The 12,350-nt window shown below is 34.8% G+C and overlaps 1 protein-coding gene across 2 annotated transcripts in view; it reads right to left on the bottom strand.

Moving 5' to 3' along the window:
• The window catches only part of LOC110378175 (prosaposin), a 29,482-nt gene that overhangs the window by 14,396 nt on the left and 2,736 nt on the right, over positions 1–12,350 (bottom strand). The window contains exons 3-8 of one of the 2 annotated variants that reach the window (XM_064037402.1): positions 12,106–12,250; positions 11,469–11,666; positions 9,057–9,105; positions 5,663–5,726; positions 2,304–2,451; positions 642–839 (exon numbers count right to left, since the gene is read on the bottom strand). In XM_064037402.1, coding sequence (XP_063893472.1) covers positions 642–839; positions 2,304–2,451; positions 5,663–5,726; positions 9,057–9,105; positions 11,469–11,666; positions 12,106–12,250 — 802 coding nt within the window. Of the gene's footprint in view, positions 1–641; positions 840–2,303; positions 2,452–5,662; positions 5,727–8,082; positions 8,108–9,056; positions 9,106–11,468; positions 11,667–12,105; positions 12,251–12,350 lie in introns of those variants that run through there. The other variant, XM_064037403.1, reaches the window with a different exon arrangement.

The following is a 12,350-nucleotide window of genomic DNA, read 5'->3' as shown; positions in this document are numbered from 1 at the left end:
TCAAAGTATATTTTCTTCTCATACCACATCACGTTCAATATATTATATCAATATGTATTAAAAACAACGTCGCATTAGATTTGTATAAACTTACAAATTGGAGATAATCTGAATGACGTATTTAGGTCATCGTTACACACATGTGGGTCAGTACAAAGAGCGTACCTATATATTGTACATAACAAAGACACAACAAAGACTTATTCACTGGGAACCATAAAGAGGTAGTCAGTAATGAGGTTGATATAAATAGGTTTTAAGTATAGTTGTGGTACGACGTGGATAAGCCATATCCGAACGAAAATAAGTAGCCATTTTCACATCATTTAAAAAAATGGGTGTTTTCCATTGAAATATTAGGGGCCTAATGCTGATTGGTGTGCTATGTATATCCAAATATTCGAAACAGAAAACGTGGTGGTTTTTTAATAACATTATTAACAAAATATTCACGATCATCAGCTTTTTTGCAGTCCCAACTGCAGAGCACAGGCCTCTTCTAATATAAAGAATAATTGAGATTAAAACACCACGCTTGCTCAAGGCGGTATAGGAGTCATACATTATGTTCAGGCTTCTTCAAAATGTTTATCTTTACCAAGACACACACAATATTATTAAATTAACATTAAAATACTTACGAAATCTTCAAGCATCCTATCAATCTTGGCGTTATTACACAGTCCAGCGACGGAGCACACTTGTTGAGGGTTCATCTGAGAGGCCAGGGTTTCCACCAGCTCGGGCACGAAGTCATCAGCCAGCCTCATACATTCCTTGGCCACTATGTTGATGGGAATCAGTTTGCATGATCCTTCGAATACTTCCTTTAGTTCTTCCTGTAATTAATATTATAAATTTTATGCATGTCATACTTTATTTACTAACAAAAAGGTTTGATGGAGCAAAATAAAGGAGGGACTATATGACAATTTTAATCTACGAACTGATAAGTCAAATCATAACTGCATCATTACTCTAGCAGTTTAAATTAATTATTTATACGTATAAAGATATACAAAGGATATGTACAAATACATATAAATACCTAATTGAAATAAAAACCGTTTTAAAATAACATAGCTAGAACTACACTTTATATCGTAAACAGATTTATAATTAGCTACAAAGTATCTACAACGTATACACATTACTTATCGAGTATTCTAATACAAAACAAACATTCACGCTAATTACTAATTAGCAAGATATGCAGACTTACTAGAAATGCAGAGACCACTAGCTGAAACCACGTGCATTGTTATTAGTATGCAATCGAATTTAGAGTTATTTATTCTACAGTATCTGGTTCCAACGGTGGTGCTTAAAATACCCGGATTGGCCCTTAACGTTACAAGTCGTCAAACAGAATAAAATATGATGTAAATACTTATATTATAAGGTACTCTGTGTGTTGTAATTCGTATTTTTTATAATTTTTTGTTGTTTTTTTTTTTGTATTTTTCTCTTGTTTTTTTTCCTTATGTCACTCGCGTGAATAAAATGTTTTCTTTCTTTCTATGTCACCCGGATATAGCGTAAATATTGTGTGTTTAAGACATAAATTGTGCCACAACTCTGTCATCAGCGAAGCTATAAAAGCTATATTATAAAGGTATCCTACACAATACAATGTTTCCATTTTGAAACACAATTTAGCATGATAATTAGTACTTTATCTGTAAAACAATGTAACGTGGGCGTATGTGAGGTTGCTATCGGACAACGACTTACACTTTATAAGGTGTAAGTTCAGCCTTTGTTTGTTCTAAGATAACTTGAGAGCGACGAACAAAAAAACTTCTGTCCTAGATAATGACTGGTGTAAGCATGTGTTACTATGTGCGTTTAAAAATATTTTTATTAATATGACGCTGGAGAATTCATTCATACATGTGAAATGTGCCGATTTGACTTTCTCATGCATATTGATTCATAAGAGTTGGTAAATTATTCTTTCTATGGATATCGAACAAGAATATATAAAATTGGTATTTAAAATAAGGGTGATTCGCTCCATGTAGTTATACAACGATAAATACAAACACAGCCAACTAAACAATTGCCGCCAATTTATCAAATTGGTTGGTTATGATTTACTTATCGTAGAAGTTACTCGATGCAATGCGAGGTTTACCTATATGCGATATTTTTCCGGGTTATAAAAATTACACAGAACCGCAATTGTCTTACATATTTCTCGACTATAATTTAAGACCAAATTGCAAGCTAAAATAGGCTGAATTCATTAATTACTTTATGTTGTGTTGTGGATCAATAATAATAATTACTGAATATATTACCTGTGTCTCGTTGCTCTGTAGCTGGTCCCTCGCTTGCTGTACCATGTCGGTACAGATCTTGCAGATGCTGTCGGTATCCTCGGGCACGTTCAAATGTGGCCATACTTTGGAAACGCAGTGGTGAGTCGCCTTGCATTGACGACCAGTGCTATGCGAACAAAGTTAGTCTAATTTTAGATTTGTAGTGTTTATGAGGGACTAGTGGCTCAATAAGCGGCCTCAACACAGTTGGGAAAGGCTTCTAAAATTGTTTGTCGGCCTGTTTTTAGTCTTTGAGATCATTGATTGTATGAAAATGCTTTTAATACTCCGGGTTTACATAGCACATTCCACTTACTGCCTCCATTAAATGATCCTAATTGCCTCAATCCTTACAGTCATAATTGATTAAGGAATAAACAGGTAAGTACATTAAACAAAACAATATCGATAAAGCAACAAGTGATTATTATTTATTATCTAATCACAATCTAGTTCAGATTAGTTGTATAACGTGTCGATTCAATTAAGATTAAAAACAAAATATTATTGCTAATAATCACATAACTGCATTTACAAGTTCCATAAGCCAAGCGATCGATTACAATGGAAAAGTGTTGAAATGAATTCGACACGTATTATTCGTTTTTAAACCAAATGTAACTAGACAACTGGTTATACAACGGAATTGTGTAAAACAGTTTTACAATCGATTGTACCGAATACGAGAATCGATACAACCGCTTGGATTGCAAATTGGCGGTCTGCGTAAACGTTGCTTTTGCTATGGCTTTGGAATTTACGCAATTTAATTGAAATTAGTGTTTTAGTGAAAATTATCGATTATGCATTTGTTATTATTTGCAACTGGTTTTTTACGTAGTGCAGAATGCCCTTTTTGCAGTCAGAATGTAAGAAATTGTATCTTAGGCGGTATAAGGATTGCGTTTTATTTAAACAAAAAATATGTATTTAGCAGTAAAAAAGACTGGAAATCAACTTTTATGAGACTGTTGCAGAATTGATTACTGCACTTAAAATTTTGCAGTTATTTACTACGGTTATTTGTTATGACGTAACGTAATTCTACAATAATTTGTTCGGACGGATGCATCAACATAGAAACAATAGTCAGCACCAGTGGCGAAGGGTGGTTTAATGAAATAGGGAAGCCGCAGCAAAAAAAAACCTGGGGGGGGAGTACTCAGGGATGGGGGGAGAGGTAATGGAGGTAATTTCTCAGTCCACCTTTTAGCACTGACTGAGAGACTGATAGTTTGAACATGTTTTCTCGAGGAATTCGGCAGATTATTAATATCTATAAAACTTTATTATCTTTAGTTAGGTATATTAACTACTAGAATCTGAGAAAAGTTGGCACTAGAAACAATACCTTTTAAGTATTTAATTTACAACGGCCTGTTAGCCATTGATATTTATCGTAGGTATTTATCCGTCAGGACGTTAGTAATTTTAATATAGACGTAATATCGGTAGGTAATTCATCCGAGCGGCGTGCCCGAGTTTTATAACACGTTTTTATTCTCAAAACTTAACCTTGAAAAATAAGTTCCTTCCTAAAGTAAATAATCTGTCGGATCGGAAAACAGTCTAATGCGATAAATGCTATAGGTACATTAAAAAGAAACCTGATGCCAACTGTCTACGTATCAAAATAACTCATTTCAACGTAGATATCTCTATTTTCACTAGGTACACACACTGTAGTGCTGTACTTGTACTGAGTACCATGTCACACAGTGCGATCGCGGGGATAAGTAGGGAGTAATGGTACTGCCAACTACTAAATCAAAAGTATACTTGGTAAGTACAAAATATTATAAATTCGCAAGTAGGGTCATTAAATCGCGGAGAATCTTAACACCGCGATTCAGGATTTGCATAAAAATGGACAACGCCATCTATGTTGACATAATGTAACTAAAACACTTAAACTAACATAAAATATTGTACACACACGAACTATGTTATTTCCAAATGATACACACATTAATAAATTCAATTAAGTAATACAAAGAACAAATTGTTAATGGTATTACCTAAAACAAAATAAGAACAATGAGAGTGAATTTGTCTGATTTGTTTGTTTACATATTTGAAAGTTCTAAGCGCTGTCACTCGCGCGTAGACAGATATAGCTACTCTACTCTTGACGCGTTCTTTCTCGTTCACTCGCGAGTTTTGATTGGTGGAACCCGCTCCGTGAGCCGGCTTACCGCTCGCCCTTATTTTGCGAACATCGCGCGGCGCGGCGTGGATGACGTCACGCAAGCGTAGTTTTGTATGGAGGAGGAAGCCGCGGCTTGTTTAGTAGGAGCAAAATGTTTCAAGTAATTTATAGACAATTTTTTTTACGGTGGTAGGCGTTTTGTTATACCTACATATTTAAATTGTGTGGTTTAAATGATTATATTTTATACCTATACCTATATTATAACTTATACCTATGCTTCTTTCTTGAAATTCGAAAGGGAAGCCGATGGGAATCGGCTTATAAGGACGCCTCGCCACTGGTCAGCACAGTGAATCTAACATAATTTTGGTATAGAAGATATTGTATCTGTGGTGTAAAAATATATTATTAATCCTACTTTGGGTATTGAGAATGTAGGGCAGTGTACATGATTAAATAAGAGAAACTTGTTAGTCATACAATATTATTATATAACGCTGTAAACAGAATATATAAATATATAATTATTTTATTCAAGGTAAAATAATAATTAATGATAATAAAGTAACCAATTAGTGAACCAGAATGGCGATTATCAATACTAGTGCAGAATTTATTGACTATGGTACATCCTTATTATTATTCTGTCTTCGAATATTATTCGTAAATCGTGTCTGTTGTTTATATTTTATTATGAACAGGAATATAGAATTAACCAATAATTTATTAGCCACTAATTGGTACAATAGGTAGGTACTCAGTAATAAATCTAATAATGTTATTAAACCTGTAAATATTAATTACACGTATGAGCCAATTAATTATCGAAGCAGGAAATACCTCGTGTTTGTGTCATGAAGACAATCTATGAGAATATTTTCAGTAATTACTGAATTTTAAAATAGTATTAGCTAATATCATTACTCATTTCCCAGTGAAGTTTATTAGAAAAAGATCATTAGGAACCCTGGACATAACTTCGATAGCGCCAATCGACATTGCGCAAGCATGGTAGTACATATCTTTGTATGAGATGCTAGTGTGTTCCTGCACACCGTATTTTATAAGTACTTACTGATTACGGTAACGTCCTCCGCCAATCCGCGCGGACTTCGGGGACGTCACTTAGCCAAGCCATTTTATACCTAGTAGTAGTAATGATTAAAGTTGATAATGTTATATTTACCTGAAGTTGCTGCACCAGTAAGACGGTCCCCAAGTGCACTGAGCGCTGCCTAACAACTGCGGGCCTGCAATGAAGGGTTACGGTTAGCATTGCAAACTAGTAGATATATACAGCCTTACTTATAAACGTGAATTAAACAATAAGTAATTCTTAAGGGGTGTTTAAGAAAATTCTTTAAATTATACTTATACTATACATTATATTATACTATATTACTAATTACTGATAAACGTTGCTTAAGCATGTCTTAACTAACATAGGCTTTGAGTAGTGATTAGTTAAAATGTTGCTTAGAAGGTGATTAGTGATTTTTATAAGTAAGGAGGTTAGTTTTTCAGCTTTATTTAATTTAAAGCTTATTAGCTCCTATGCACATTGAGATCAAATACCCATTAGGCAAATCCTGTAGAAAGTCTTGCATATTATCTTGTGTGTGTGCAATTTCATAAGTATTCATTATGTATTTTAACAAACTTCACGAAAAGTATGAGGTTCTCAATTCGTCTAATGTTATCTATTTTCATGGAATTTACCGCAGCTAAGTTATAAAATCGTTCGCGTTTTTCAGATCTGTGTAAATTGTGCAACCTTAACATACTTGAGAAAACTCAGTTAATTAAAATAGCCGTAAATCACGGCAATAATGCTATGGGTGATCAACGAGGCGGAACGGGGAGGTGAGTCTTTTCAATGGCAACCCTGAAGGCTAACCGTTAGTTCGAGAAGAGTATAGTGACGAGAATAATATGTAATTACTTAACAAAATTTCAAGCGATTTCTACGTGAAATTTTGGTTTATATACTTCGAGATGGGACTATTTTGTAATTTTGTGGAAAAATCGCTGTAAGTGTGTAAATAACAGTTCGTGACTATACGTACCTAAATTATATTTAAGAGGCATGTTTAGTAGTGTCATATTATTCTAGTTTTTCTATAGCAGTAGTAGTAGTCATAGTAGTCATCATATTATTCTGGTATTAACCAAATGACAATAAGGCATTTTGACATGCAGGTTATTCAGCAACGCATACAAAAATAAGAATAGCTATCGAAAACTAAACAATAGATATTATCTTCACTAGTGACGAAAAAGACTGAGCCCCACGACGATGAATGAACTATCGTCTTACTAAGGTCCTCTTTGAATAGCGCCCCAGAATTTAAAAAATCTACAAAGTTTGAACGAAATCTGGCCGTTTAAAGTGGGTCAAAATCGCGCCCAAAGAAGTCGGTTACAAACAAACATACAGGTGAAGCTAATAAAAAGCGTGTAAAAAAACCAGTGGTCAGTCGAAAAAGTCCGCGGTAGTACTTCTTTAAAAAGTAAAGTAACATACCTACATATTTACAACTGAGCAACATTGTGTAAAATTAGTGCAATGTAAACATGAAAGTCATGTCTTGGCAGTCTAGCCAGAAAAAGTGACATGCAAATGTATGCAAAAATAAATGCTGTGAAACGTAAACAAAGTTTATATAAGGTCACGATTATGATTTACTGAAGTATGTCGTTTTTAGTACTACATTATTGTTTAGTAATTAGTTCCATCGCATTGAATGAAGTAGCATTCATAAAATCAGAGTTTATAAAGGTTACGCAAGTTTCTTTGGTAATGAAAACTGTACTTTGTTTTATGAAACTGTTACCTACGGTGTTATGACCTGTAGATTTTACGCCAATGTATTTTACAAGCAATCATTCTGTTTAGATTTTTTGCTCAGTAGTAGGTGAATTATATTTTTGTACGTAATTATTACAAGCTTTTATTTATTTACAAGCTTTTTTTTTTATTTTAACTTGCAATGCATGTATGTAAGTAAGTATGTAACTATGTGTGTTCGGGTGGAATTTTACAACTCAATTTTAAGGCACTTGCCCTCAATCGATTGGGCTGAAATTTTGCATACATGTTTAGTTTGGATGACAATGTATGTGACGTCATCCTAAATCCAACATGGCTAAATATACAAGATGGCGGACTAGTTATTTTTAAGGTACCTATACAATATGGGTATCAAATGAAAGGGATTGACAAGTAGAACACATTACACTTTACGAAATAAAAATCCAAGATGGCCTTCGCTACAAAATGGTGAATAACCTATTTTTTTCAATCCAATGACAGGGCTTAACATGTAGAATAAAGTGCACTTTACCAAATTAAAATCTAAAGCTGCGTCTACGCTAGAAGAGCCGAGCACGAGCGGAGCACGAGCCGAACACAATTCGTCTAGTGTGGACCAACTTACAAGCCTCTAACGAGCGCGCTACGAGCATTTCGTTCGTGCTCGGCTGCGTTCCGCCTGTTGTCGGTTTTGCCTTTGTGACGCCCTTTATAAAAAGGGCTTGGTTGGCTGCAACAGTTGGCTACTGCAATATTATTATATCGTCCATATTCGCCAAGAGCCGCGAACTCACTGGGGAAAACTACGTTCGAGAGCATTGATCGTTGTAGGTTCGTTGTACGTCCACACTTGACGCCGCAAACGACGGCTCCGCTTGTGCTTTGCTCGTGCTCGGTTCGTCTAGAGTAGACCCGCCTGAAGATGACCGCCGCTACAGAATTTAGACTTAGGAACTTACCAGGTGAAAACTAAAAAGTTCAAAATAAATTGAGGTAAAAAAATCTTTAAAAACAAGCTTTTAAAACATATAAATTGTGTCAAATATATTAAATCTGATATGTCGTTATAAGTTGTCAGTAAAGTTACAGTAAAAGTTATTTTCTTTTCTTTTTAGCGCATTTAAATAAAAGCTTGTTTTTAAAGATTTTTTTACCTCAATTTTTTTTCAGTTACTGTTTATTATGAAAATGAAGACCTTCATACAGATTATACTTCACACTTGAATAAATATAAATCACAAACAACATCAACATAAATTTAAAAAAAACCACGCGATGTGGATCAGCTGATTACTATTCAGTCTTGAGTCTTGATTAACCCAAAACATTGTCTCGACATATCGACTTTTAAAAGGTCGTCAGCATCTCTTATCACAGCTTTATTGGTACTATTTAAATAAAACGAAATCATGAATGAAAACTGTTTCTACTTAATGGTATCTTGTCGCGATTTTCCACTGAAAAATATATGAAACAATGGCATTGTCCGGTTCAATGAGAGAACCGACTGAGTTGACATTCTTTCGTATCACAGTCGAAACAAAACATGCACTTGTATAAATATATCGAACTTTATTAGCTTAGCAATATTGTGTACTGATAGTTCCACATGGTTTATCGTTTTGGTATGAAAATGTTTGTGAAATGATAAATCTAATAGCCCAGGAGAAAATTGGAACACTGTTTTAGACTATTGTTTTTTCTCATTGACATTCAAATGTTGCTTCTAGCTTAGCCAAAATTAAATGAAAATCTTTAAGAAACTTACCCTTGTGTTTTTCGTGTTTGTCAGCTTTGGGTACAAAAGGCTTCTTTTTCTGTGAAAGAAACAAAAAAGTTAAAATATGTGCTATTACGTCTCGATAGATCTATTTTCAGACGAGAGATTTATCTAGACACACGGCAGTGTGTCCGCCAAGTTCGAGCAAAAAAAGCGACACACCGGCCGTGGGTTATATTACACGAACCATTTCGGGCCAAATTCGACCCCCCTGTAACTCAAAATCTATTTTATTCACGCATATCAAATTTCTAGTATCTGTTGAGACCCCCTCACTTATCTAAAATACAAAATTTCACTAATATACCTATGGTAGGTCTTGAGATATTGACGTCAGAAAATCGCTATTTTTACTATACACTCACTGATTGACTGACTGACTGACTGACTCACTCATCAAAAACCTAGACCACTTCCAATGGTCGTATTGACTTGAAATTTGGCATGGAGGTAGGTCTTTATGTCAAGGTAAAGGGAAAAATCTGAAAATGGCCAAGTGTGAGTCGGTTTCAAAATAATGAAGGTGTTTTATACCCGGTGTAAATTTATACCACTAACGAACTAAATTTATCTATATTTATATAAATTTATATAATATATCTTCGAATGGTAGAAAGGTTTGTATTCCGTCAAAGTAAAGTAAAAATCTGAAAACGGCCAAGTGTGAATCTCTTTCGAAAATAACGAATGCGTAACTTTGATCCACGAACATAAAATGTGATAACATGTCATGTCAGTCAGTTGGTAAATCTAGTCCATTTAATTAATCTACTTCATTTCTTTGTAAGAAACATAGTGCATATTAAAAAATCTAAAAGATAGTATAAATGAGACATTTCTTTAACTAACTTCATCATAAGAAAAAAAAAAAAAACAACCTTACAAAAATAAATGAAATCCCACCCAAAACAAAAATGTGAAAGACTGCCAAGTTCGATAATATGGGAATGCTTCGCCTATAAAAGAAGTGAGATCTGAATAAGTACCAAGTTCCATACACATACCTCAGTTAAAAATAGTTACTTTTTAATGATGTTACTTGGCAAGTTTTAATAGAAAATTAAATACTTGATTCATTGCGTTTAGTAGGTTTATAACAAGATGTATGAAAACTTGCCATGTAACATCATTAAAAAGTAACTATTTTTAACTGAGGTATGTGTATGGAACTTGGTACTTATTCAGATCTCACTTCTTTTATAGGCGAAGCATTCCCATATTATCGAACTTGGCAGTCTTTCACATTTTTGTTTTGGGTGGGATTGGTTATTAGACCAATAAATTACCTGCTAATTCCTTCTGTAACGTTACAGTCGGGTGCAATGTAACATAGATATGACGATGCTAGAACCAGAGTGATCTAAGTGACATTTTTGGCAAAAATGTTTTTTTTACACAATTGCATGGAAAAATCATAACACTTTCAGGCCATACTGATCTAAGTGCTTCCCAGTATTATTTTCCATGAGAAATCAATTTGTGAACTGCTATAGTGATCTAAGTGATTTTTTTATTTTAAACTGAGTATTTTAGTTTTAATAAATAACTCATACTGATAAAAATTGTTATTTTTATTATTTAAAATTTACATGAAGTACATATAACTAAAACTAAACTAAAATAATAAACAAAGCTCATAGATTTCAAATAATAACGCGTAACGCATTTTCTCAGAAACATACTATTGTGCCCTAAATCACTCTGGTTCCAGCGTCGTTATTTTGTGTTATTTTCCGTCCAAGTTGCATTAGGAAATGGTACATATTTAAGAATCTAATCAATGTAAATCAAGCATAGAGAGGTATTGATCAATATCCGATCACACGCTCGTCGGCCGTAATAACACGACGGTTCAATTACCACAAACATCATTCATTGTCACCTATGTACTGTACCTACATACATGTAGGTACATAATATTGCACATTTGACCGAACATTTCCTACATCCTTGTTACTGTAATATCATAGACAGAGGTGTATCGAACGCTATATTTTACGAATGGGTGAATAATGATACTACAGCGATAGAAGGCTATGATTCTATGAATATGTATAATGCTGTTAAAACAGGTGAGCTGAAAGTTGTCAGACGGTATTCATTGCTTTGACATTTTCATTTGGATGATTCACGAATCACGATATTGAAAATACAATCAACTATTTTTCTAAGTATTAGGTGTTACATACTCAAGAGATCAGCCGATGTAACACTATCTGTTTTGCGCGACTGTACAAAAACTAAGAGAATAAAGTGGATTGCCAGAATTACCAGATATCCCATAGAATTGCCTGTTGTGTCTTTAGGACAACTTAAGTCATAAAGATACTCAATCCACCTCCGATCCATCCTTAATATATCCTGTTTTAGCACAGTCGGGTAATGGTTATTTATACTCACATGCATAGCCATAGCGTTATCAAGCTTGTCGTTGTTGCACATGCCGATGAGCTCGCACATGGTCTCCGGCGAGGTTTCCGACTGCAGCACATGGTTCATGTACTGTTCCAAGTGAGCAGTGTTCTCCTTGCAGATCTTCGAGATCGCGGGGTAGGGCACGTCCTTGCATTCTGATGATATGCGGGACGCTAGGTAATCCTGGTGGAAAGGTATGTTTGAGAACAATATTTATGTTAAAGGGAAGTGGGTCAGCTAACGAGATTCAAAGTTGGGTAAGTACTTTCAATGAGGGTCTTTAAGGCTCGAAAACTTAAATTTATTCAATAAAAAGGGGAAGATGAGGTATTAACAAGACCCAGAAAATCGTGAACTATTGTGCTGCATGTAATAATAATAGCTCGAACTATGACTAACGTTTAAGGAATACACCTAGCTTTTAACAGGAATGCGAATTTACTAAATACTTTATCCCACTTCGAATTAGTCTACCTTTATTTCTGTACAAATATTTGTTGTTCTGACCGAATTTGAAAAATTTCTCACTGTTGCCGATATTTCATCCTAGTACGGGTTCCTCGGGACGCGGGTGAAACCGCTAGTTTATAATATAGGTACATACTGAGTAAGTAATACAAACCTCATTAATAAGTTCCCTAACATCCTTCAGCTGTCGGAACAGCCGGATGAACTTGGTGGACACCTCATTGTTCGACACACGCTGAGTCTGTTTCTCCCACAAGGTGGATGTGCAGTGGCCGACGGCCCCGCAATCCGCGCCTCGCCTGAGCACATCGTCATGAGTCATGAGTCACGTCAGTTAGGAAGTTGTAAGACTTACGATGTGTGTATTCGTGTAGTGAGTCAATATGACCTTATGAGTCG

The sequence above is a fragment of the Helicoverpa armigera genome, chromosome 13 (assembly GCF_030705265.1).
Source record: "Helicoverpa armigera isolate CAAS_96S chromosome 13, ASM3070526v1, whole genome shotgun sequence".
NCBI classification, from domain to species: Eukaryota; Metazoa; Arthropoda; class Insecta; order Lepidoptera; family Noctuidae; genus Helicoverpa; species Helicoverpa armigera.
This window is presented reverse-complemented; position numbering and strand designations above follow the sequence as displayed.